Source organism: Bombus huntii, chromosome 16 (genome assembly GCF_024542735.1).
Source record: "Bombus huntii isolate Logan2020A chromosome 16, iyBomHunt1.1, whole genome shotgun sequence".
NCBI classification, from domain to species: Eukaryota; Metazoa; Arthropoda; class Insecta; order Hymenoptera; family Apidae; genus Bombus; species Bombus huntii.
In genome coordinates this window covers 6,409,225-6,436,630 of record NC_066253.1, presented here as the reverse complement: position 1 = coordinate 6,436,630, position 27,406 = coordinate 6,409,225, and the positions used below count along the sequence as shown (strand labels likewise).

The 27,406-nt window shown below is 28.1% G+C and overlaps 6 protein-coding genes across 17 annotated transcripts; 1 reads left to right on the top strand and 5 right to left on the bottom strand.

Annotated features, from left to right (window-relative positions):
- Positions 1-158: 158 nt before the first annotated feature.
- On the top strand, positions 159-2,029 carry LOC126874395 (stimulator of interferon genes protein homolog). The gene is made up of 2 exons (XM_050636377.1): positions 159-419; positions 508-2,029. Exon 2 carries the CDS (start codon positions 536-538, stop codon positions 1,595-1,597), a length of 1,062 nt encoding a protein of 353 aa, XP_050492334.1. The 5' UTR covers positions 159-419; positions 508-535; the 3' UTR covers positions 1,598-2,029.
- A 176-nt stretch (positions 2,030-2,205) lies between these two features.
- Positions 2,206-4,550, bottom strand: LOC126874399 (eukaryotic translation initiation factor 4E-binding protein). Of its 3 annotated transcripts, none has more exons than XM_050636384.1 (4): positions 4,404-4,550; positions 3,898-4,046; positions 2,796-2,948; positions 2,206-2,593 (listed from the first exon to the last, which is right to left on the bottom strand). In XM_050636384.1, the coding sequence occupies exons 2-4, from the start codon at positions 4,037-4,039 to the stop codon at positions 2,544-2,546; spliced, it is 345 nt and encodes a 114-aa protein (XP_050492341.1). In that variant the 5' UTR covers positions 4,040-4,046; positions 4,404-4,550; the 3' UTR covers positions 2,206-2,543. The 3 variants fall into 3 exon arrangements, with proteins under 3 accessions (XP_050492341.1, XP_050492338.1, XP_050492339.1); XM_050636381.1 differs by having other exon boundaries at positions 4,345-4,510; XM_050636382.1 differs by having other exon boundaries at positions 3,898-4,093; positions 4,345-4,507.
- Positions 4,551-6,882: 2,332 nt separating this feature from the next.
- LOC126874392 (eukaryotic initiation factor 4A-I) lies at positions 6,883-11,415 on the bottom strand. Of its 2 annotated transcripts, XR_007692784.1 has the most exons (8): positions 11,274-11,415; positions 10,191-10,308; positions 9,933-10,080; positions 9,749-9,858; positions 9,238-9,513; positions 8,661-9,112; positions 8,310-8,506; positions 6,883-7,142 (listed from the first exon to the last, which is right to left on the bottom strand). XR_007692784.1 is itself a non-coding variant. In XM_050636371.1 (7 exons), the coding sequence occupies exons 1-7, from the start codon at positions 11,294-11,296 to the stop codon at positions 8,362-8,364; spliced, it is 1,272 nt and encodes a 423-aa protein (XP_050492328.1). In that variant the 5' UTR covers positions 11,297-11,415; the 3' UTR covers positions 7,379-8,361. The 2 variants fall into 2 exon arrangements, 1 of the variants encoding a protein (XP_050492328.1); XM_050636371.1 differs by lacking the exon at positions 6,883-7,142 and having other exon boundaries at positions 7,379-8,506.
- LOC126874389 (uncharacterized) lies at positions 11,274-14,791 on the bottom strand. 5 transcript variants are annotated; one of them, XM_050636356.1, is made up of 5 exons: positions 14,720-14,783; positions 14,258-14,295; positions 13,989-14,173; positions 13,723-13,904; positions 11,274-13,651 (listed from the first exon to the last, which is right to left on the bottom strand). In XM_050636356.1, the coding sequence occupies exons 3-5, from the start codon at positions 14,160-14,162 to the stop codon at positions 12,436-12,438; spliced, it is 1,572 nt and encodes a 523-aa protein (XP_050492313.1). In that variant the 5' UTR covers positions 14,163-14,173; positions 14,258-14,295; positions 14,720-14,783; the 3' UTR covers positions 11,274-12,435. The 5 variants fall into 5 exon arrangements, with proteins under 5 accessions (XP_050492313.1, XP_050492316.1, XP_050492314.1 ...); XM_050636359.1 differs by having other exon boundaries at positions 14,622-14,777; XM_050636357.1 differs by lacking the exon at positions 14,258-14,295 and having other exon boundaries at positions 14,720-14,791.
- Positions 14,792-14,916: 125 nt separating this feature from the next.
- On the bottom strand, positions 14,917-18,444 carry LOC126874394 (activating signal cointegrator 1 complex subunit 1). 3 transcript variants are annotated; one of them, XM_050636376.1, is made up of 8 exons: positions 17,818-18,444; positions 17,631-17,740; positions 17,235-17,529; positions 16,980-17,143; positions 16,741-16,871; positions 16,562-16,679; positions 15,939-16,224; positions 14,917-15,718 (listed from the first exon to the last, which is right to left on the bottom strand). In XM_050636376.1, the coding sequence occupies exons 1-7, from the start codon at positions 18,033-18,035 to the stop codon at positions 16,211-16,213; spliced, it is 1,050 nt and encodes a 349-aa protein (XP_050492333.1). In that variant the 5' UTR covers positions 18,036-18,444; the 3' UTR covers positions 14,917-15,718; positions 15,939-16,210. The 3 variants fall into 3 exon arrangements, with proteins under 3 accessions (XP_050492333.1, XP_050492330.1, XP_050492331.1); XM_050636373.1 differs by having other exon boundaries at positions 17,235-17,553; positions 17,818-18,442; XM_050636374.1 differs by having other exon boundaries at positions 16,331-16,679; positions 17,235-17,553; positions 17,818-18,441.
- A 533-nt stretch (positions 18,445-18,977) lies between these two features.
- On the bottom strand, positions 18,978-27,328 carry LOC126874383 (uncharacterized). 3 transcript variants are annotated; one of them, XM_050636334.1, is made up of 13 exons: positions 27,041-27,183; positions 26,802-26,908; positions 24,388-26,003; positions 23,564-24,220; positions 23,386-23,505; positions 23,170-23,298; positions 22,898-23,099; positions 22,726-22,823; positions 22,462-22,627; positions 21,316-22,378; positions 20,215-20,999; positions 19,790-20,125; positions 18,978-19,681 (listed from the first exon to the last, which is right to left on the bottom strand). In XM_050636334.1, the coding sequence occupies exons 2-13, from the start codon at positions 26,802-26,804 to the stop codon at positions 19,526-19,528; spliced, it is 5,331 nt and encodes a 1,776-aa protein (XP_050492291.1). In that variant the 5' UTR covers positions 26,805-26,908; positions 27,041-27,183; the 3' UTR covers positions 18,978-19,525. The 3 variants fall into 3 exon arrangements, with proteins under 3 accessions (XP_050492291.1, XP_050492292.1, XP_050492290.1); XM_050636335.1 differs by lacking the exons at positions 26,802-26,908; positions 27,041-27,183 and adding an exon at positions 27,198-27,328; XM_050636333.1 differs by lacking the exon at positions 27,041-27,183 and having other exon boundaries at positions 26,802-26,950.
- Positions 27,329-27,406: the final 78 nt, after the last annotated feature.

Below are 27,406 nucleotides of genomic sequence, written 5' to 3'. Positions count from 1 at the left end.
CTAAGTAATTTTTGCAGAAAATGTTTCCAGATAATGGACTTTATCGATCGTACATGGTTTCGATTGTACCGTAGGTCAATCGACTTGTTTCACTTACGTTAACAGCGCTCTGACCTAGCGATACGTGAACTACCTTTCTCTTCCTCTTTTGCTACCTCTCTGTCTCTGTTTTGTTCCCGCTTCATCTTGTTACCTGATATATATAAGTATATTAAGTCTATCCTGTTGCTTAACGCAAAGCATTTTTCAAATCTTTAATCTTTTTTTATCTACCTATCTATTTTATCTATTTATCTATAGTAAAGAGAAGTTTGAAAAATTATTTATCTTTTTCTTACTCGTATTCGTCATTTGGCAATGTTGAGTTACAAAGGAGATTCACATAGGACTTTAAAAAAATCTTATTAATAATCAAACAGGTAAATTTATTGAAATACTGATTAGTAATAAATAATAATAAGTAAATTTATCATAGATGATTTTACTTATTCTATTTATCATTTGCAGTCTCAATTAACGTAACATATTGATATTGATGAAAAACATTAAAATGGATGAGTATATATACTTACTTCTAATGAATTGCACTGTTGTAAGCATTACAGCAGAAATATACTTGGAAATAACAAATGGAAGTATACCTACTATACAAAATTATGTCTTTGTTATATTGTTTTATTTCATAGTTTTGAAGATTTTAACTATTTTATTTCAATGTATCCATAGTATGAATATTTTGGTCGTGAAAAACAGTGATATTAAATTTAGTTTAAATATGTTGTTTTACATTTCTTTAATATGTTTCATTATGCTAACCATGACTAAATATTATTATATTTATAACTACATACAAATATTTGGCGCATTCACGTGTTTTATATGCTCTGGAATTTCATATATATTATTACTAATCACAAACTCATATGAAAAGAGAAAAGAAAATACTTTTGATATTGAGTCAATGAAAGGTTTGGATTATGGAACCTCTATGGCATACAGTTATTATTATGGATATTTAAGAATAATACTTCCTTCAACAGGATCTATTAACAAAGGTTTAATTGAAAAGATAGAAAATATTGAAGACAATCATGGTATATATATAAGTGTTCACAAACTATTTATTTTAATTCCTTCATCATCATACATTCCACCTAATCTTAAAGAAGCTTCATATCATTGGATGGAAAGTGCAATGAATTTAGAGAAGGAAGTGTTGAATCGAGCAGGAGTTAAAGGGCGAACATATCACAACAGTGTATACAAAATTTATCCCAATGGTCTAAGATTAGAGACACCTTTCTACATAGTGGTAGAAGGTGCAACACCTTTGTTAACTTTCCATGAAGTTCAAAAACATGCTCACAATGAAACAAATGTTTATAAGAAATACTGCAAATGTATCATACAGAAATTTTATAAAAAATTAAAACAGTTAATAGATGCTGATCCAGAATGTGCAGATCTTTGTGAACTAATTTATTACAACGATTATGACAATAATGGAACAAAAGTCAATGTGGCGAAAGTTATTTTAGACAGAATATTCAAAATTCAAAACATAACTGGAGAAAATGCATACAATATATTTACCTGAATTTTAACGCACTTTAATGGCATAAAATATACATTATTAAGCTATGTTAATGTGATATAACAATATAATAGTTATACAAATATTGGCTAATCTTTGACAAATATATAATATATATTCGTTTTAACTCTTTAATAAATGAAAATGTAATATTTTATACGAAATTATTTTATATGAAAGAAACAAATGTATATTTAAATACATAGAATTTTATATATTGATATTTAATATAATTTATAACTTATAATTAAATCTTCATGATGATTAAATCTGTTAAACATTTTGAATTTCTAAAATATCATTTTCATAGGAAAAGAAAAATATATATTCGATTTTCTTTACTTTTATCAAATTTTCCATATTCCTTTTATAAAATAAATTGTTATGTTGTATGTATATGTTATATAAAATAAATGTTAAAGATTGAAAATTTTTCATCTGTTTTATGATATACTTTAATCTACAAAATTCGATTGTATAAAACTTAATTGTGAAAATATTTAATCATATTAAAACATTATATTGAAATAAAAGTCAAATAACTTAGTTTACATAACAAAAATAAACTCTCTATGGACTAAAATAGCTCCCTAATAAGTCTATAACTATGATTCACAGGTAACAACTTTTATTATCAAAATATCATTTATTCATGTAGTACAAATATATGTGAAATTATAAAGTAATACATCCAATAGTGCAAACATGAATGTACTGATAAAAATTTTTTGTCACCTTTATTAGCATATAAGATGATAATGCAATGAATCAGTGTAACTATATCAATTACATTTAACATTTTTAGATGTTATAAACACTTATTACTATTTAAGGCCCCTAATGGCACATAGTTATATAAAAATTGCTAATATATTTTTCTGTTATATATTGATTCTTACTATTCATTAAAGTGGCTGGCACAACATGAATATATTGTAATTACAGTTTCTTACATGTCCATCTCAAATTGTTCTGCAGATTCTTCAATTACTGGAGTATCTGTAACATGTTACAATCAAAAAGTTATGGCATAATCTATCCAAAATCTAAATCAAATTATTGCAATCAGACTGCAGATGTTTATACAAACAGATATTTTCATGAACACCATGCAATTTTGCACGTTTACATTTCCTACAAATACATAAAAATCTATAATTTACTAGTAGTCTTGTGATAACCTAGTGAAATAAGTATTGACCTTTGTTAATTTGATTTTTCGTTGATGTTGAGAGATTTGATGTATTTTTTAATAACTCTCCGGGTATGGATGGCATATTTCGTGGTGGTGTTCGTGATATGGGAGAATTTCGTAAATTCATCAAGAAATCACGTTCATAAACAATACGTGTACCTAGAAAAAATTTATTAATTATTTATATAATGAGAATATTCTCTACGCTCCCTCAAAAAATTATATACTATTATATTAATAATTATAGTAATATCTCATATGTACTATCACGATCATATTATAAACAGGTCTTGGTACTCATACACTGAAGTCTAGGGAAAACCGTCCGAAAATTGAGTTGTGATTAATTGTAGAAGATCAACATGGGAGACAAGAAGATTCTCGTTCTGCGCATGCATGACATGGTATAATTGTCTCAGACAGAGATAGAGATACTGTACTCATCTCTGTTTGTTTCGTACAAACGCAGAATTTGTTAATTTTTTACAACTAGTGACGACTCAATTTTCGAATGGTTTTCTTTACCGAGTGTCCAGACCAGTTTGTATAATCGTATGTAGCATATTTGAATTTTGAACAAATATTGTGATGTTTAACTAATAACTGAAATTTAAATTTAATTGTAAGAATATAATTGAACTACAATAAACTTAATTTCTTAAGAAAAGATGAAATACACTCCCAAAAGAAAGTTACTAGAACATGATAAATTATAAACATAATACAAAGTACAAGATGTTTTACAAGAATGAAAACTAATAAAATGGATGTAAACAATTGAAAAATGTATAAAGTTTATACAATTACATTAATATTTTCTATTTAATGAAATTATGTTGATATGTGTACATTATAACTCCACAATACAATCAAGACCTAATCCACGTCAAAGTAAAAAATATCAAAAATATTTTTATGAGTACTTCGGAAACTAGATCCGGACAGCGATATACATACATATAAATAGAATTACTCAAAATCATGACCTTGACATCATATTTGAAAATCATGAACATTGGTGGAATATATTCTGATCAATATAATTACCTAAATTATTGTTTAATGGGTTAATAGTTTATTAGTAACGTAAAAGAAGAAAGACACTAACCTCCGGGCGTAGTTGAAAAAAGCGTTCCACCGGGGGTAGATGAATAATCAATAGGTAACTGACTGGGATCGTTAATAACGACTCGTTTGGAAGGTATGTTTTGGCTCTGGGTAGCTTGCCTAGCAATCGGTGATGCAGACATGCTTGATCTTTCAGTTTTTTCAAGAATAAAAAGAATTTCAGTTCAGGAAAATTGCTTTAAATAAAACATAAATATAAGGTTTGTAAAACGATTCGCTATGGCTGTTGACAAATAATTTTACTGCGTAATTTACAAAAAATGATGAAGTCCTTATGCTCGATTTGGAGATACAAATATAAACAGAATCATTAAAAGAATTGGTTTTGATGCGAATATTGAACGAATTTCATGCCCACTGTTTAAGTCGGTTAGAATATTGCACGGACGCAATAAAATTGATTAAGTATAAACAAAGTATAACATACGTGTAACCTAAAAGATCGAATCACGAACGAACACAACAATTCACAACACAAAGTCTCACCATACGATAAGTAATTGTTTTATATAAGTTCACAAGTCCTCCCCACTTCTAAGATACTACAGAAATACTACCCAAAGCATTACCAATCATTGGCGCGAACTATCGTGTTATCATTGTACTAAATTAAATTCAAGTACGGTAATTAGTAATTATGTATTCAAATATTATAACGCGTTTTACATATTGTAAACACGAGTATTCTATGTATTTACATATCTATGCAGCAAGATTATATTAAAAGAAATGAAATTCGAGATTTTATTAATATATAACTTTATTATGAAATTTTAATATGTTTTTCAATTTTAATCAATAAATAATATATTATAAACAACAAAAATATTTAAATATTAATCGAAATTTAATTTTAAACGTTCAATGGTATATAGTTACTCTACTTTTACTAATAATCATTATTTAAAATTGGAGCTTTTAATAATTTTCTAATAATCATGACTTTGTTGAAGAAAAATTGAATAATTTGGATATATGTAACTTTATGAAGCTAGTTGTGCAGTTAAGTATTTTTTGTTAGTGATCGCATTTCTTATGCAACGTTAAATTATTGATTAAACTATTTAGAGATAAACAAAAGTATAATATAAAAAGTTCTCCATTATTAATCATATACATTTTTAATACATAGAATAAAGGTATATGATAATATCCTTCTTCCTTGCCATATTATTATTCCTGCAATATTTTTTATTTTCTCAGATATTGTATTATCAAGTACTTAATCTATTTAGTTTAAATTATTGCGGAATTAAATTTGTTTAATTATATAAAAAAAACAAAATATAAATATTTACAAATATCTAAATATAAAGATTTGGCATAACGAGAAAAGATCAATAATATTTGAATGTCATTTAACAAATGAAAAGCTTTATGTTTTTAATTTATATGTATTACTTAACGATACTAAAGCCACAAAAATTTAAGTAGCTTATGACTGACCATTGTAGATATTAAAAATATATAACAATTTAATTTTTTGTTATAGATGTACTCATACTTTTCTTAAATAAAAGATTTTTATTATAATTAAATTAAAGTTAAACGAATAAAGAAAGATAATGTACCTACTGATGTTATCAAATGTTCTTTAATAAATTAATCGTGTTCATGTCTTTCTTAAATATTATTCCAATTCTCGTTATTATATTTGAAACACGATTACACATTTTACTAATACATTTGGTATCAGTATGTATATGGTTCAAAAAATGTAAATAAGAGTGTGTTCACGTCCAGCGTTTTCCACTATAGTGGCAGCGACACACTTCCGAATCATTTGCTATTTTTGATTTGAAGAATTTTTAGTTCAAGATCAGAATGTTTCTTAACGGAGAAGATTAGAATATATTACTCGAACTTTCTCCTTTTCGACTTTTTCAATACAAATAGCAAACATATAAACCCGATTAAAAATTCATAATTAACTCTTCCTTTTTTAAACAACTGTATATGTTTGAAGGAGAAACTTCGTATTATTATCGAAATTCAATACATCATTGGACATACCATATCTTAGTACACTTCCTCTTGAGAAATACAGCGACATTTCCATAATTTAATAAGTTAGCAATCAATAATCGTTTGGTTAGTTACTCATCGATATTTAAGGGTCACTTGGAATTGAAAGAAATCAGACTTTGAATGCTTAGTTTCTAAAAGCAAATTTCTAATATTGAAATTATTAAAGCAACAGGCTTGAGAACAATTCGGGCTTTCGATTCATTTTAATATTAATTTGTGCCAATACATTACAGTCGTATCGATTATTTGTTGTTACATACACATTATTATATATCGTTTGGATAAAGTAAATAATTACGTTGAAATGAAGGTGGATCTTAAGGCTCTTGGATTATTATGTTATATTGAGGATCTACGGTCATCGCAAACCCTTATTATGATCTTAACATGCTTAATAATCCACTTAATGTAAAATAAACATGAGTATTTTAAAATAAATATAGACAAGTAAAAATAGTGATGCGATGGCTGTATGTAAACGACATGCACATTTATTGTGTTGATTTTAAGAGTTCAATTTAACCATATTGTTTTTCTATAATGTATAAATACAATAGAACTCACAATAGTCCACCATTCGAAAAAATCATTTGTAATATTTACAGAATTGAATAATGAACAGTTTTCGGAAATTCGAGCAGTTTCAAAATACTTATACATACGGAAGAAAAGATACCTTGAATTGTTCTAATAATATTAAATGTCGAAATGAAAAATTGCATGAAATTACTCCAACTTTCGAAAACTATTGTCGACGTTACAAAATAAGACTGTGCTTGAATAATCGGATATTTATTCGTAACACACTTTCTTCACGAAGATATAATATATATATATATTTATATATATATATATATATTTATTATAAAAGTTCTCACAATATACGAAACATTAAAATTTTATTCCCAACAAAGCACACAAATACACAACTAATGAATGAAAAGTATTTTCACATGCCTTTTTATTGAGAAGATATAAAATGATCGTGTAAAAATCTGACTTCTATAATTATTAAAAATAAATAATGCAAATGTATGTATAAATAATTCGACATTTATATTATATTGTTTATATAATAACCTGCAAAGGGCAGGAAATTAGAGAGGTAATCGATTTACAAAACTTCTATATTGAATCACGAAATTTGGTCTTTATTTCCAAAAATATCTCCCTCATTTCTGGACCGCTCAAAATTGCCTGCAAATACAAATAAAAACTGTGAGAACTTTTTCGATAATGCGTACAGTTTCATAGAACTTGTTCTCGATATGATCTGGTAATGAAATTTATTGTAACCGTAATGATTTACACACGGTTTCCTTTCTTTTTTTGTTTTAAAAATACCTTTTAGTTGGATTTTCCATTATAAAACGAAATTTTTTTTTTTGAAGTATTCGAGTATATAATAGTGAATGCAATAACAAAAACCACAATTAAAAGGTCAAACACTTTATTTCTTAATGAAGGTATGTACTTAGGATTTGGGACATACAAAAAATTCATATCATCTAAAGTCTGAATGTACATCTCCTTCGACAACGCTTGTGATTAAAGTACCCCTTCCAATACCCAACTAAACCTCTGCCTAGACAAACACGTTGTAATCGCGGTGGTAAAAGTGTTGAAGAGGGACAACAGAACATAGAATAAATCATCCAATTGGAAATGTTGTATAAGAAAGAAGACGAAATAAAATGATTCAAAATAAAAGATTTGAAACTCATAATAGAATTTGGGCACGTTAGATAAGATTGTAGATGCATTTACACAAAATGTAGGATATCTCTGTGACTTGAAAGAACAGAGAGGTAAAGGAACAACCGAAGTTGGCTGAATTGCCTCACTTCTCAGTTTCGTTTCTGCCTTTCTTCACCTCACGCTAGTAGCAATCGCAATGATTGTACCTTTATCGATGCGGTAATATTATTAATTCGTATTAGAAACTGCAGCAATCCCGGTATTTATAGTAATAATAACAGGGATACGAGAGATATTAAGAATAGAGAGTTATATAGTAGGAATAGCAGCGGGAGAAGTAGTAGTAATAAATATTGAACAAGAAGAGAGTAGCGCAAGAGTATATACCAGTAACAGTAATAATAGTTAAGAGCAATAGTGATAGGAATAGAAATATAGTAGTATCCGTAGTGATAATTGTAATAATTATAATATAATAGTACTAATTTTTGTCTAGCGTAACGAATAACTATTTCTGTAATCTACTGTTATAAAATGAAATTGAGATGAGAACGTTTGGAATATTTCGGTAGATCGCGTTTACATAAGCGATTATAGTTCACCAACTCACTCTATATATACTCACACACCATGAGAGATCAGCTGAGAGCTCCGTATGTCACTTACTTTTATTTTTTTTTTTTTTTTAATTATAATGAATTATAGCCAATAGTCAGATTTAGATCAAATCTGCGACATTCATTGGCATTTCTTCGATGCTAGTATTATAGAATTGTTCAATATCTTTCAATGTTCGTTTGTCGTCATCTGTTACCAAGTTAATTGCCACTCCCTTACGACCGAAACGACCACCTCGACCGATTCTGTAATATAGTTTCAGTGCATAACGTTTTCAGTTTTTATAAATTGTATGTTTTTTCAAAAACATAATTTTTAAAATTAATGAAATTTGAAAGATAATTTAAAATCATTTATAGGAAAATAATATAATATATATAAACATATATAATAACTTACCTGTGAATGTAATTTTCGCGATTGGAAGGTAAATCATAATTGATGACAAGAGAAACCTGTTGAACATCAATACCACGTGCTAGAAGATCAGTTGTTATGAGGACACGAGATGATCCAGTTCTGAACTGTCTCATAATGAGATCTCGCTCTTTTTGTTCCATGTCTCCATGCATAGCAGAGACTGTGAAGTCGCGGGTGCGCATACTCTCCGTTAACCAATCTACTTTACGCCGCGTGTTACAAAAGATAACTGCCTGGGTGATACTTAATGTATCATATAAGTCACAAAGAGTCTCAAACTTCCATTCTTCACGTTCAACGTAGATGAAGAACTGTTTGATACCCTCTAGTGTGAGTTCTTCCTTTTTAACCAGAATACGAATTGGATTTCGCATGAAGCATGTAGACACATCTAATACATCTGTCGGCATAGTAGCAGATAGTAATATAACCTGAAAAACAAAAATTTTACTACATTGGTTCATTATTTTTCATGATTTTTTTTAAATAGTTAAATAATTTATTCAAGAGTAAATTTTATCAGTAATATAAAAAATACAATCGGATTTTTATATACCTGTACTTCCTGAGGTAATAATTTAAATACATCATGAATCTGATCCTTGAAACCACGAGAGAGCATTTCATCAGCTTCATCTAATACGAACAGTTTGATGCTACTGGCCCGTAATGCCCGTCGACTAATCATGTCATAAACTCTACCAGGTGTACCAACTACTATGTGAACACCTTGTTCTAATTTTCGCATATCTTCACGTACATTGGTACCTCCAATGCATGCATGACATTCTGCATGCATAAAATCTCCCAAAGCAATAACAACTTTCTGGATCTGAAAAAAGAACAAAAAGATTTTTTTTAGTTTAGTTTAGATAAGAAAATCTGTTTGTCTTAGATTTATAAGATAGATTATTAGATTTATATCTTATTATTTTGGTTCATAACACTATATTATCTTCGATTTTCAAAATTTACTTTAATTTGGAATATCTTTTCAGCCATATTTATTTAAAATGTGTTTTGTTCAGTTAGTAATATGCTAACATTTAGAGTTTTATTATACTTACTTGTTGAGCAAGTTCACGAGTTGGGGCTAGAATCAACGCTTGACATTCCTTGATATTGGTATCAATTTGTTGTAAAATAGAAATTGAAAATGTAGCAGTTTTGCCAGTTCCTGTTGAACATTCCACAAATTAGAAACGAAATTCTGTTATTTTTATATCAAAGCATATATTTTGATTTTGTTACCTGATTGTGCTTGTGCAATCACATCGTGTCCTCTTATACATGGCAGAATGGCACGTTGTTGAATTGCAGATGGTTTTTCAAAGCCATAAGCATAAATACCACGTAGTAATTCTTCTTTTAGGTTCATTTCATCAAAGTTGTCAACAACCTAGTTTATATACAAAGCACAAAATTATTATAACAATCAATCCTTTTAAGAGGATATCCTATTAAACTCAAAATTTAAGAATAAGTGGTCTATTGTAATCGTTAACTTACAACATCCCAGTTGGATTCGATGATCCCATCGGGCTCCATGCCAGGGGGGCCATCGTATGTCTGTTGATCACTTTCACTAGGACCATTTTTGGAATCTCCTGCCCATTGATCATCGTTTCTGAAATACAAATGATACATCAGAATAAAAATTTGATTTTTATTTTAAATATATAACTGTATAATTTGCAATAGAATATATCTAAAAAAAATTTGTTTCATTTGTAGCATTTAGTTTTTTAATTCTAATCAGTGGTACCAGGAATGAATAAACTGTTCCAGTAATTTGCATTATATGTTTACTCTAAAATCAAATGTATAAATAATGTTGAATCTTAGCGACCTTGAACCGTAAAAATCCGACATCATAGTATTTCAATTTCGCAACGAATGTTAAAAGGTATTTTATCTCAATAACGTAGGAATTCCTCGTTAAAAAGTATCTGATTTCCTATAAATGTATCAACAATGCCTTTAGATCATCCTGCAGATATGATAATGAATTTATCGATGACTTGATAGATGCGTTGACAGTGACTCACGCGAAAGCATGCCCCAGCAAGACGAGTCTCGATTGTACGAGACATAATGCCTATAATTTTATGTAGCATTGTTGAACATTATTCGATTCGCACCATTTTTACTAGTCTTACCAAAGAAAATCTATTTTTTATTACGTAATTTTAAATGCAAAGTAAAACGTGTTTGCAAGTACGAGTAGAGAGCATGCAGTTCCTATAATAAAGCTTCTCAAATATATTTTTCTGAGAGTTTGGTGACCCACCGTATGGATACCCATTATGACTTCTAATCACAACAATTATAGAGGTTATAAAAATGAAGAAGTACGAGGGATTAACGTTAATTTTGCGAACAATGTGACAAAAATGAATGCACGCCATGTTGTCAGTCTCGTGTCCCATGCATTCGCTGATTGCGGCACTATTTTTTAAGGATATATCGTGAAGTGTTGACGTCCAGCCGCGCGTCGCGCCAGATTTACAGAGGCACAACGTAAACAAGAAATTAGTGAAATATAAGAAAGCACGCATATTTCTCAATTACGCATGAAAAAACTGAACTTACCTTCGCTCAGACGTATGCGACATGTTCCACTCACGGTAGGTCGACGGAAAGGACGAGTTCCTATTGCGTCACAAGGAATATTCTTATGAGCACCGCACAATGGCGCTGCGAGCGGTCTTCAAATTTTCAATCGACTTTTCTCGTGATTCGACACGCAAAATTCTACGCGAAACAATTCGAACGTTTCGGGATATTAATTTTTAAAAGTGGATAACAGCTTTTTATTCAATTCCTTGGTTTTTATCGTACGCGATTTTCCAAATGTCTATTGCGCATAAAGGAAGTACGTCAATTGCCCACAATTCTCTGCGACCTCTTAGTGGGGTATTTGCGGCAAATGTAATTACATACATTGATAGCATTTCATATTCTTAGTCTTTTTTAAATAAACAGTCTATAGCGATATATTTGTATATTTTCGTATTTGAAATAACGTTTATATACTATATATTTCGGTTTAAAGAATAGATTTAATGAATAGATTGAAGAAGTAAAGAGATATGAACCGGAAGTCATTCTAAGCCAAAAGGTAGTTATTCAAGATATTTTAATCAAATTATGGATACACGAATTACAATTTATTTTCTGCATTCACCAATAAAAGTATTGAAATTTTATAATGGAAATATATACTTTTGAATATAATAATTAACAAAATAAATCTAACAATATAAAGATCGTAGTTATCGTAATTATAGGCGAAAATACTTTATAATACATTCAATACTATTTCATGCGACTTTTGATTCAAATCGTCGCACTACCTCATTTGCTTTATATGTTTAGAAATATTAGTGGCTAGGATGGAATGTTTAATATAGAATGTAAGCTACTCATGCAACATCATACTACATACAACATACATAATAGCACATACTTTATACAATTCTTTATATAAAAAGATATATATATACATATATAAGTTACATATATAAGTATAGATATATTCGTATATATGTACATATATGTACAATCAGGATATATTAATATGTAAATATATATTTACAGATATTTATGTATTTTTAAACACATATACTGATGAAAATATTTTCGTATTCCACCCATTCAAGAATTTCTATCAATAGGATAATGTCTCTTAATAATAATACGCGATTCGACCAAAATTCAACATTTGTGCTGATAAACAAAATTGTAAATATTATTACACGAAAGTATAACTAAGAATAAAGAATAATACTGCAACAGGAAAAAATATATACACTTCAATTCGTGGATGACAACTTGATAAAAGCAGATTAACATCATCTATTTCGTATTCAAGATCATCTTTAGTTGGTATTTCAACAATTACTCTATCAGAAGATAGCATATTAATTGGAAAGAAACATTTTGTTTGATTTATACAAGAATTTGTTATATTCTCATAATGAAAAATGGGTTTATAAATATCAAATAATGCATATATATCATTCGATACGATATCATTATCACTATAAAAGATATAATAATAGTAACCATCTTCTATGACATTGTGCACAGCTTGCATATGTTTGCCGTTCAGTAAATAAGTGACATCAGTGCATTTTTCAGAAGGTGCAAATTCTTGAGCCATTAAAATTGATCCCCCATAACATTTAAATAACTCATTTTCAAAACTGGATACAGAAGAATCCTCATTAGTATCTGTTACATTTCCTGCATTTCCACCATGTTGAATACCTTGATCAAATAAAAGTGTTGGGTTAACAACCCCTTGATTTCTTTTGATCCTTTTTCTTGATTTTTTTTTATCTTGCACATTCATTTTGTTATTAATATCACCCTTTCCATTATCTTCTAAATTCAAGCTTCTTTGTAATCTTTTTAGAAATAAACTGTATTTATTATATATATCTCTTTTAAAATAAGAATTGATTTTATGATTCTTTTGTGCTTTTTTTCTTTCCTGCAATGTAATATTTTTTCTTGTTTCTTTCATTTGCATTTTATATTTCCTCTTCCTAGCATGCCTTAATCTTCTGGTAGTATGTATAGTTTCTTTTTTCAGAGACCTTTTAATATGTTGAATATTTTTATCCTGTAATAATTCTTTTGCTTCTTCTTCATAATTTTCCATATTAGACATAAAACTGTTTAAATAAGGATAGTGTGCCCCAATATTTTGATCAGTATTGTTCAATGTATGATCCCATAACAATATATCTTCAATGTCATTTAATGTTTTATTATAATTGTTCTGTATAATAGTATTATTAGAATTAATTTGTTCTGCATTTGATTTAAATGTTACTTCAACTTGTTTTTTTGCTTCTGGTAAAAATATACCCTCCACAATTTGTGTATTGTGATGTTCTAACATTCCACATGTTCGCAAATTTCGTTCTCCCTTAACAACGAGTATAGAAGCACCTTCAAATCTATGCAAATAATTATTATATGCAATTATATATTAACTAAAAAATATGATAATATTCTAACATTGCATTACCTTGAGCACACAGAAAGTGCCACGCTTGATCCTCCTAAGAGATAAAATCCCCAGTACTCCAATGTATCATCTGGTAAAACCATACTTTTTTTAAGACGTATATGTTTTTTATATGAAGTTATTTCTGGTTTGTGTGACATTTGGAACGCATTAAATGTTCTATTCATTCGTAAAATATGTGCCTATATATCATTATTAATAATAATTTATATTTGATTTTATATATAATTCATATACATATATAATCAAAATTAAAGTGTATTTACAGAGCAAAATATTGTAGAAATACCATCTGTAATTTCCAAGATATCAGAATTCATTACAGCATATGCTACATCGGCATAGAAATTATGACGTAAATATAATGGTGTCGCAATAAGTAGAATTGGTAAAATGATTGTTAATGTACAGAAAACTAATATTCTCTTGATTCCATGCATTTTTCATAAACCTGAAGAATCAGATAATTTAATGTCAATATCTAACTACTAATTAGCATGTATTATATTATATATAACATAATACATGTATATACATCGTATCATGGTAGAGATGGTACATGTGTATTTTATCCTGCACATTTAAAAATATTAAATGATTAAGCAACAAATTATTCAATTTATTGTACATGATCCATTATTGTTATGAAAATTTCAATAACTTGTTACACTAGGACTAAAATAATTAATATTATTGCAAATTGATATTATCAATTGTTTATTTTTAATAATAATTATACCAATTAGTGATTAGCGATATTAAAAATTGTAAAAATAATTTGAATATCTAACAAACATATCGTAGGATAAAATTATGTGATGTCCAATTCCAAATAATGAAATTTTTAGCTTAAAAAAAATTTAGTGACATATTGTTATATGTTTAAAATATTTCTATACCAGATATATTTAATATTTCTATATCGAATTAATATTAGTAATTATAAATTAATTTCTTTACAAATATGTGTTTGTTAATATTTCGTATTAAATATTACATGCAAGAGGGAAGAGGTTAGAGTTCTTTTTACGGTGATTCGTCTATTACTACTTTGACGTATGACACTCTTTTAGTACTCATTACGCATGCGTCTTCGATCTGATCGTGATATTCATCACGTTACAAAAAAATAAAAAAAGCAAAAAGTATATTAAAGCGATAAAATAACATTAGGTGAAATAAGAAAAATTACAATATTGAAAAAATACTTTATTTTGAATTTATATAAAAATATCATACATGAAGATCTCCTTGTTTAAAAAGTACAGAGAACAATAATGCTCTGGATCTTCAAGGTTTAAAAAATGCAAACGCGTTATATTTTTATAATTTTATAATTTCTTAAAAAGTTACTTGAGAAAATCTCAATATAATAAAAAGTAAATATATACTATATACCAATTTACATACAATACAAATTTTTGTTTGTGAATTATTTGAAGACAAGAATTATATTAACTTTAATTATAATAGTTTTTTTTGTGACAAAGAATCTGTGTAAAACATTTTATATCAATCTCATTTTGAAAGTGAATATTGAATTTATATTTGGCTGTTTGTACACATATTGAACTCATTTTGTATCTCGTGAGCCATAACTTGTGACAGTTAATAGAAGTAGAGCATTCATTAAGTAGTCGAATATGTACAATATTAAATTACTGAAGTAAAGTAGATAAAAAGAGATTAAAGTGTCAGGAATTCAGTATAAGGACTATTTTCTAATTAAATATTCTAATTTAATAAATCTTTCTTCTATGCAGAACTGCAAGAAAATAAGAATAAACAGAGATTAAAAAAAGAGTTAAAGACTTACATTAAAATACTTGACATGAAAGCCTGAATTCATGGTACCTAGATCTTCTTTCGTATATATTCACTAAAAAATGAGTTAAAATATATCTTTTTTAGTCCAATGGAAGCTTTATGTTTAATTGCTATTGTGGATTATTATTGGCCTGTGTGATACAGGACATGTTAATAAACACTTTTTATACTGTAACATATAAGACAGTTATCATAGCGATATATACATATAAAATAAACGAGGAAATATAAATTACCATTGTCCAGCAATATTAACAAAACTGACACATATAATAAAATATCTAACTACATAAAGAAAATACCAATAATTTTTATTCATATGTTGTTTTGAAATTATTACTGGCATACTTTAGCAAACAAACAATTATGAAAACAGCTTGCACACTTACTATAAATTCATTTATTCTTTTGCTTGTAATTCGAAAAATTTATTTTCTTGAATACATAGGACCTTTTTTCATATTTTGACATATATAAAACACCAAAAATATTGTCCAATCTTTTGAAAACATTTTTTGCATTTAAAGATTAAAGTTTGTAGGTACTTAATCCAGGATATTTACATTATGAAATTATGTAGAATTTTAATCCAGAATATTTACATTGGTATGCAAATACATCTAAAGAATGAATTATGTAGGAAAATCGAATTTTCAAATTGTTACACAGGTTCATCTGTAAACATAAATACAACTCATCAAGTTTTAATGATCAATTACAATTATTACTTATTATAAATGCTTGTACTAGTATCATGGATATATTTAATGTTATTATTTACCTTATGAAATACTTTAGTAAAATAAAAGCTATATAATAACAGAAATATACAAAATTTCATTTAAAACAGGATAATAACTTTAAAAAACATGCTAATATACTTTTAGAAAATATCTTATCTTTAAACCAAGTATTTCCTATACAAATTATTTATATCCAATTGCCATCTCATAATTTTGGTATTTTAAAAAATAATTGGATATATAAATTCATATACAATTCATTTATAAACCTTCAAGTAGATTAATTTTTGCAGTTGCTAGATAGTATCCATTACTACCAATTGTATGACGTTGCGATATGTGAATTTGTTTTAATATGGTTTCGCCAAAGGTTGTATTTTCATGAGCCTAAAAAATGTTTCTTAGTTGCAACTAGTATATTACAACTTAAATAATTAAATATATTTACCTTCAATATTTCTCTTGCATCAAATGTTATAAAGTTTTTACTATTTCTTTCTTCTTCATTTATTTGAAATTTTGTATTCATAAGAGTTAAATGCAGTTTGTTTGATTGACGTTTACTTTTGATTATTAAACCTAAGCAACGTATTTTACTATCAGTATGCTTCTTGTTGTATAAGCTATTAATGTCTTTAACATATGCACTCATATTCTACTATTAAAAAGTATTATTTGCCGTCTTACCTATCTTGACATAATAGTCTACAATTTCATCTACTATCTTTTGCAAAACCTCAGTTTTATTAACTAGCTTTGCATATATAATTTTTGCTTCACTAGGATCATCCTGCATTATATCAATTCCTTGTAAGTGTATAGGAATTTGTCCATATTTTTCAATGGTAGGTCTGTAATTTGTTATAAAAACATGATATGAAATAAACTTTAGCAAATTTGTAACAACAGAAGATATTTTTTATATCATATTATTTTCTTTACCTTACAATATGCTCGTTACAATAATATAAAGCTTCTATAGCTTTATTTCTTTCTGTTTCATCAAGTAATGTCATTAAACCAATAGTAAGATGTAATTTACTTGGTGTTTGGAAAATTGTTTCATCCACACCTCTGGATTTCTTTCCTGAATTTGTCAGGACTTCATTTTTAAACATATTAAACTTCATTATTATATGACCTTCATTTAAAGGTATTGATAAAAAGTGTGTAAATTCTAATTTCTTCCTAGTTGCTTCCATTAATAAATTTATTCTCCGACGTGCAGTTATTATTCCTTTGCGATCAGAACCAATTATTACTGTTAAAATACAGATACATAATTGTATTATGAAAATAAAGTTTCATATTTTAATCAAAAATTTAAAGTGTAATTACCAATATCTCCATCTTGGCCTAATTTTGGAATTTGTATTAACGTTCCAGTTTCACTTTCTAATCTTTTACGTACTGCATGTTTAGCTCCAATAATATATGAAAAAAATGCTCTAAAATATTGTGGCAATCATTAATCATTGTTACATGTTGAATTTATTACATAACGTATCTTAAAAAATTTGTATACTTTGGTACACGAAATGTATGTTTAAATTTTGTTGATCCATATGGTACAATTTCTATATCTGTATCGTAATATTCATCCTCACAATCTTTGTCATCCAAATGGTAATTATTGTCTTCGAAGTAAGGAGGAACGTCGCGAGCATCTGTCCGTTCAATATTTTCTAATACTCTATAACATCGGCCATCTACCCAAATTAATTCGGGTTTCAGAATATCCATTGTTCGAAAAATATTTTATTCTCACGTCAACCGTAAAAGATATCTTTCTTCTCTATTGATGATAATATCTTATCTCAAGGTAAAAAGTAAGGTTTTTTACCGTAAAAGTCGTTCTATATCATGGATATTATATATATGTGACGTGACGAATTCTCAATCTACAGCGGAATCGCATTTTTATGTTGTCAATGTGCGTCAAATTTTTCTATCGCGCGTTCATTTTTGACATATTGAAATATGTTAAATTTTAATAAAACACGTGATTGACATAATCTAAGATATGTAAGCTATGTTTTATAGAATAAAATCATTTACGAGTTTTATTTAATTTATACGTAATATAAAATTACATGTACTTGAGACATTGTTATATCAGTACTTGATGTACAGTACTCACTAGCGCCTCTAGTGACCAAAAGCGTTATCAATCTTGATTTCAGAATAACGTTTGATTAAATAATTAAAAATTTAATTATTTAGAATAAAATAATAAATGTATTTTGTTAACGAGATTATGTACATACGATTATGTACGAGATATGTGACATACTACTTTAGAGATTTATTCAACTTTTAATATTTACGTATTGGTGTAAAAAAAATTTGTAGGTATGTATAAATATCTACACCGTAATAATATGTACATATATACATAATACAATATTCATATGTATATTACAAATTGTAAGACCGTTTTACGTCAATTTTCAAATATAATTTTTTGATAGCAAAAAAATAATCTCTACACAAATATTTTCTTATAAGAAATAAATTAACTTTTTGGTGTATTTGAAAACAATACTTCTGAGAAACAACTTCAATAAGTTGTAGCCTATTAATAATAAATAATTTTTTTTATTCAAACATTTTTTTCTTTGAAACTTGCATATATTGTTCTTGTCTAAAAAACTATAATACATAAAGTTTTAAATAGATAGAAAATAAGTTTGTAAATGCAAAATTTATTATTTTTAATTTCATTTGCTTTTTATACACATTAAGAAGATAATAATTGCAACTTACTTTTATGAAACAGTTAAAAATTCTTTTACAATTTATAATTATGTACAATATTTAAGACTTTTGATATTGATTATTTCACAATACAATATTTAATGTCATTTTTTAAAACTGATAATTAAAGGCAAAATCAATACTTAATATAATTATGCAAGATGTACATTATAGCAGGACATAAAATGCATTTTTTTTTAAAGATATAACATACATATTATTATCTACCAAATGAAAATATAAAGTTTATACATTGAATATACGAAATTAGAAATTTCCTAATTTCTTAATGGCTAAATTACCAGAATGTTTATGAAGCATGTACAAATTCATCTATATTACAATAATGATAATTACAGATATATATATCTACATACAGGCATTACTTGGATATATTTTTTTTAGTAGATATATTACAATGTTCAAAGTGAAGGATTCGTATAATAAATAACAATTTCATGTCATAAGTTACATAATTAATCTTCATCAGTGCTTTTCTGATAAACTGCGCCAAATTTACTCATATACTTACGTACAAAATCTTTAGCTTTGTGTTTAACATTTTCATTACATTGTAATTCATCAACACTTTTACAGTGTTTTAATTCTTTTGCAAGTACAAAATGTGTAAGCTAAAACAGAAAAGATTATTAAAAAATTAAATTCAACATTTCTGCTTAAAAAAAATAATATAATTCGTAAAAAAATTTATTTAAAAAGATTTTCTTCTGCAAACGTACCTTTCTAGCAAGATGTTTAAAATCTTCCGTATTTGTTATTCTACCTTGTTTACAATCGTTTTTCCTATACGGATTCAAAAAATGTACCATGACATTCGCCATATTTATCCTAAAAGTATCTTTAATCTTTCTCTCTGACATTGTGGATAAATCAGACGACGGTAGTTGTAATTTATTTAAACTATGTCGTGAATGCGATTTAGATTTGTTACTACGGCGATGTCTTCGTATTTTCTCAACGTGTTCTTTAAACTTGGCTCTTTCTTTTTGACGTCGTAATTTCTCCTTTATTCCTTTGTGCGTTTTGTGATCCATACGGTCTTCTTCTCGACGTGGCTATAAAATATACAAACATAATATATAAGAATGAATACAAAAATACGTATTAATTGTAAAAAAAAGGAAAAACATGAAATATAACGTACGCTAATAATTCTTTCTTGAACTAAACCCTCTCTTCTTTTCTTGCCTTCCGGAAAAAGACCTGAACATCCGCTTATATTATGAACCGCACTTTTTTTAGGTACATTATGCTTAGAACCATTTAATGATTTTTCTATCAAAGTGTTATTTAAGCTTAACTCTTCGTTTCTTGATTCTTCGTTATTGTCTTCGTCAATTTCTTCATCTTCTTCGTTGGATGAACTAGATTCTTCACTAGATTCTGAAGTCGATGACGAATCTGGTTGAACTCCAATATGATCTGGCGGAGGAGGCAACCACTGCGATATTCGTTCTTTTACATGATAATAATATGTTCTGCCTCTACTATCAGTTGCACTCTTCCATTTGGGTGGTAAATCTATAGGAGGTGCTTCAGGCTGCGATTGTCTGAATGTAGCAGAAAATTGTTGGTCTGACTGCTTTTCAATATGTTCGTAAAGAGATTCGGTTTGGAGCGGAACCGATGTTCCGCTAGAAACTAAATTATTCGAGAGTGGCAATTGGCCCTCAGGGTATTGTTGATGACAATGAGACAGTAAAGAATAAGCTGTTGTGCTTTGATTATATACAGGCGTTTGACTTAACGTGTAGACCACTGGAGGTACACCTGAAGGTATGTTGCTCGACATGCCAGGTGATATTTCAGAAGAAATTGATGGTGCTAGGACATGTGAACTTTGCGGTACCATTCCGGATTGAGTATGGCTAGATACTGCCTGTGGTCCAGCTACATACACTGAAGTACATTGCTGATTTATTTCTCCATCTATATAATAAAATTTTATATGAATGAAATAATCATATAAGAAGAAATGGACTTAGTTTCTAAATGGTGTAAGTCAATTTCAATGGCTTTTAGGAAATATAATATACATAGGTATAAGTTATGACAAATTATCCTTTCTTCCAAGGCCAATAGAAATTGTTCATTATAAAGTCAAATTTTTGGACTTACATCATTTAAGAACTATGCAACATAAATGTATAAAAATATATATATATATATATATATATATATATATATATATATATATATATATATATATATATATATATATATATATATATATATGGATTAAAACCTTGTGTAGGATATTGTTGCCATTGTCCAATTGATGGATTGTAAAAAACAGGATATCCTGTTTGTGGGTCTACCATAGCCGTGGTATGAGGATCTATACCTAATGCCAAACATCTAGTTTCATGATCTTGCCACGATTCTTGCTGTTGACGACGCTGTCGTTCTTCTTCCTCTTTAGCTACTTTTAAAGCAAATAATTGCCTGCGCTCGTATTTCGTCATTCGCGGAATTGGAACTAAGCTACTTCTTTCTTCTATTCTCTTATCTTTTGTTCGAGTATGTTCAGATTCTGGAGATTCTCGTCCTCGTCTTCTATCCCCACGTTTCTCTACTTCGTTTCTCCCATATCTATCAGATCTATGCCTGTCATACGACGTTCCTCTTTTTTCATCTTTTTCTAATTCTTCTCTGTATCCACGATCTGCTTCTCTCTCATGTTCTTTCATTTGTTCAATTCTTTCCTTTTTCGGTATACGAAAAACTTCTTTTAAATTTGACCACTCAGCTAAAAGACTCAAAGCTAATTCAGGAATAAGATTTTGATCTGTGTTATCAGATTTTATGTCAGTAATTTCAATATTATTTTCTTGTTTTTCTATATCAGTCAATGAATAAGAGTTTCTTTTTTCATTGCTGTCATAATTAACTGGCAATTCATCACTATTTGATTTTGATTTTCCTTGATCATCTTCAGGAGAATCTCCACTCAAAGAAAAATACAATCGTCTTGACCATTTTTCTACCACATTATAAATTTTACTATCCATTAACATTGTTTTATTGGGGATTGGAAGTGTATTTAGGGTTTTCAAAACTTCTAGTCGAAACTGTTGTGCTTCATCAGAATCATTAGTAGAAATATCCATAACATAACTCCAAATCAAGCGTAAACCATGATAATCCAAAAATAATCTTCGACATGGCTGTTCTCCGCTTTGTATGAGACGTAAAAGCCGTGTTCTGTGTTCTAATTCCCTGCTACGTACCATTAATCTACTTAATGTCAATGTATGGGCTCTATTTTTCAAACCACCTGAGCATAGTTTATCTATTTCTTCCTCCAACTAAAATAATATTAAAAATAAATCAAATGAATTATTAAATAGTTCAAATTAGTAAAAACAAAAATTATATTTATATTACTCACATCTTCATCTTCCATATAATCAGCTTGTTTCTTTTCACCTTTCTTTTTCTTCATATCTTTCTCACGTTTTTCTTTCTTTTCAATCTTTTCTTTTTCTTCCTCAGGCGTTTCACCAATCCAACCACGACAATTGGGTGCTTCACAAAAACATTTTTGTGCCTCTTTGCTAATTGTGCGATAAAATTTTGCACAAGGGACATACTTTGTTACATATCATTAACGTACCAAAATACTAATCAACTAAAATACTATTAACATACATACCCATAACGTTGAAAATGATAGTCAAATGTAATTTCTTCACCAGCAGCTATAAATTTTTTATTAAAAAAGCCAATTCTCAATTCACCATTCACTGTCCACTGTACAAATTTCAATTATAAAGATAAAGCTCTATATATATAATTTAAAATTTATTTTTACTAGTTATACTTACTTTTTGAGTTTCAGAATTTGGATCGCAACTGTGATTTATGAATCGAGAAACATTTCCTTTCAGAGTTGCATCTATGATTTGATCTGATTTTAATGCCATAAAATAATAATGTTTATTTTTATCTTTTGAATATTCTTTTGCTCTACGTCGAAAATCTTTTGGATCAACTACTTCACCTACATATTCCATTATAAATTCTCCTCTGATGTTTAAAAATAGCATTTATTAATAAAGAATTTTATTATATTATAGTTGTAAAAAAACTTACTTACGCTAACAAGTCAACCATAGCTCGTAATCCAAATCCCTTCTTTTCTGTTCTAAATACTTCACATTTTGCATATTCACAGTTTTGAAATCTTTTATTTGTGCAACGATCACCTACTACACATCGAGGGCCGCTAGAAAATACATAACATATTGTATAAAGCTTATTTTTTTATTAACGTTTTACATTTAATTTAAATGTATGAATATATAATATGTACCACTCTATCATAAGAAGTCTATTTAGACAGTCTTCTCCACAACCTAGTTCTCCTCTTTCAATTTCTTCCTCTGTTAAAAAGCAATCACATACCATTCTCTTCGTCTCCTTATTTGTGTATCTAAAAGTATTATTATTATACATATCATAATTTCATGGGCTGTATTCTATTTACATACCTTTCTGTCAAATATAAATTTTCACGCAAATATTCAAACTGACTTAGCCTTTCTTCCATTTCTCTGTCTTTTATTTCAGAAACCATAGGTAATAAAATTCTTGCACCCACAGTTTTTGGAATTTGCACAATATTATTATTGTTAACTGATGTCGATACCTCTTTTGTTTGTTCTGTCTCTGTATTAGATTGAAAATTTGTAATTGTTGCTGATCCAGATGGAGAATCTGAAGAATTAATATCTGTTAAGGATCCACTTGTGGTTTTAATAGTTGAACATGATCCAGATTCAGATATATTTGCAATTATAGTTCCAAATACAGATCCAATTGCTGATGTAGATACAGTCCCTGTATTTGATCCACCCATTTCAAGTTCACTTGATCTTCGCCAACGAGATTTTACTTTAACAGGTTTAGAGGAATCTGAATCGTAGCCTGTAGTATTACAAGTTGTTGCTAGCAATGTAAGAGACTCAAATGTATTTACTGTCTTACTGATATTAGTTTCTTTATCTAATTGTGATTCAGATATATTATCCATTTTCATTTCTTGAGCAATTGAAACAACATTATTAGCTACTTTTTCTCGTTCCTGTTGAACGCTTGTTTTTGCAATATCTACATTAGGTTTCATAACTAAACCACGTCCTCGTGATCTATAAAATGGCATAAAAACAAATCATCCTTTTGTTTTAAATTCACCTAAACTCATGTGTACATATTATTTTCAATAATACAATTAGAAAGTCTGTTTGTTTTAGTTAATTTGTTTAAAAAAATATTTTATATGATTTACATATTTATATTATATTAAAATACATACCTTTGTTTCATTAAACCAATTGACCTAATTCTACTACTCCTTCTTACACCAGAACTATTTGATCCACTTTCTGAACCTGTTGTGTCAGTGCTACCACTTCTGCTTCTAAACTCAACCTTTTTATCAATATCATTTGAATTATTATTACATTTTGTATCAAATTCTGTTAATTTACAGTTACTCATAGATAATAGTGTATCATTACTATTATCACTGCTACTAGATAGTTTTGTATCTTCCCCATCAATTTTGCTATCCACTTCACTATCACCATACAATTCCTCATTAACTTGTTGCAAATGTACTGTTTTACGTTGATTTCCATTTTTTTTATCTGATAATACTTTTGATTTTAATAAATGCTGATTTGTATAGTCTACCTTATCATTGCAAGAATCATTATTTAACTCTGTAATACTTTTCTCTACAATATCAACCAATATAGCAGAGTTATTTGATTGATGCAGTTGTTCCATTTTATCTAGTATTGAGGAACTGCTTTCTTCATCAACACTCATTGGTATCACCTTTTCTGTGTTTCCAGCAATTTGTAATGGAGACATTATGTTTTCTGTATTGGATAAATCATTAACTAATTTTTGTATTTCTTTTGAAGGTTCACTAATTTGCATATCTGCTAATTTGTTATCTATCTTACAGAACACATCATCTTTAGATAAAGTTTGCAACTTTTTTGTATATGCATCTTTATTTGCATATGGGTCTCCTTGATCATTAATTATATCCTTACTATGAGTATATGATTTTTCTAAATTAGTTGATTTGTTATTTCTGTCATTAGAAGTCATTGGCACATCTATACATAAGGCTGGCATGGAATTCCCTGTTTTATGTAAATTACACACGTCACTTTGCATATTGCAGTAACAATCATTAGTAGGTGTATTTCTTGAATCAGATTCTATTAACATGGATTCCATGCCATTCTCATTTTGTATCACAGTGTATTCTACAAAATTTTTTGTTTCTAAAGAGGGAGTGTTTACAACTAGTACTTCTTTTACAATTACATTGTCATTTTGTTTTAAGCTGCAACCACTACCCTTAAGTTCTTCTTTAACTTCCATCTCTTCGCATATTACAGTTTCTTCTATTACATCTTCTGGCCATATTTCGATTTCAGCAGAATCAGATTCAGTTACAATTTCTTTATTTGGATTACCAACAACTACTTGTTGAACATCTTCAGGACTAAGTTTATTAGATTGATCAACTATGATGTCTATTCCATCTTGACTATCACTTTCACTAGCATCTTTTTTATACTGGGATGTTGTGGAATATGAACACTCTTCATTAATTGCAAGTACATTACTATTAGAAATGTTCTTATGCTTGTTATGCTTCCTTAAAGAATTTTGATTCTTTTTTGGAAGTACTTGGGTTTGGTATTCTGTGGTACTTTTACTATCTTCTGAGTCGTTTGAGTAAGATATTTGTAAAACATCTCCATTAATCTTTTTTTCTTCTAATTGCTTTTTGGCTATTTGTCTACTAGATTTTCGAACAGGTACATATTTAAGTGATGTTTTTACGGATGATTTCATTTCACTTTTACGTCTACGTGCCATTTTGATTCCATGTATTCTTCTAATCTGAAACGTATGTGAGGAAGAAAATTTGAAACAATTGTAAAAAGTAAAAGAATATATATATGTAACCAATAATATATTGCAATATACTATATGGTTTAAATATGAAATATTACTAAAATAATATCATATAATTATATTAATTATACTGTATTTTTTCTTGTACCAAAAATATTAGTTTTGTATCACTTGGAAAGCTTAAGATCAAAAGTGAATATATCAGTATGAAGAAATGTCACCATTTGTTTTACTGCAGTCTTTTATTCTAGATAAACTCAATTTTCTTATATAATAATAACAAAATATAATAAAATTTAGATTAGCTAGATGATGATACAAAAGTTAATTTCATACAAGTTATGTTTATTTTAATAAATAATAGGTCAAGAAGATAATAAGGTTACATGTTTTCTCCTTTTCCTCTAATATCTTTATTTGATTGAAATAAAAGGAAAAATAAATACACATGCAAAACACAATGATTGTTTAGAAATTTTAAGCAACTGAGCTTATAATGAAGAGGTACTATGCCTCTTTTATGCATTGTTCCAAAATGGATTATTCACAGCTTTCATGAAAATCAAAATCTTGACTTACAACCAATACTGATTCATTATTTTCTGTTGCAATAATTTGCATTATATAGATATTTTAAACCTCCACTATCGTTTAGGTGTTACACGTTTAGGGCTATTACAAAAATAGTTCTTATTAAAGCTTGATAAACATTGTTTTTTATCAAGATATGCATCTGCTCTTGTAATATCGAAAATTAAACGGAATATATCATCAATTACTTACCATATGTCCCTAAAACTGCTTTTTTTAACTGAATTACAATCATTGTTTAAAATATTTCATCGACATTTTTTAATAATACACATTTTTTTACAATTATTAGATTTTCTCTGTAAGCATAAATGCGACAATTTTATCAGAGATCATCGCAAATACTGATGAGATAAATATAGAGTTAACAATTTTGAACGTTGTTAAAAAAGTTTTGGAAGTTCAATAATATACAATTGTGCACTACACACATTGATAGAAGTTTGAGGTAATATAGATATCTTTCCTTGTCCTCGTTGATTGTTTCACTTTACAATCATCACCTTTGCTATAAATGAAACGATAACTTTTGTCCTAGCGAATATTTTCGTAGCTGATTTACGGTTTGTTTAGGCAAACATTAATCACCTGAATGGATTCATCACTGAGAAGCGCAAAGGATATGTGATACTTGAATGATAAAGTGTATATCTCAAGCGTGTACGTAGTCGCCACTGAATATTGCTTGTTTGTAACAATACCGACAACGACCGTGATACCGACTGTACAAGATACAAAGCTGACGCTTTACTCTTTAGTAACTTCACGAATTCTTATTCAAGAAATTATATTCCCCT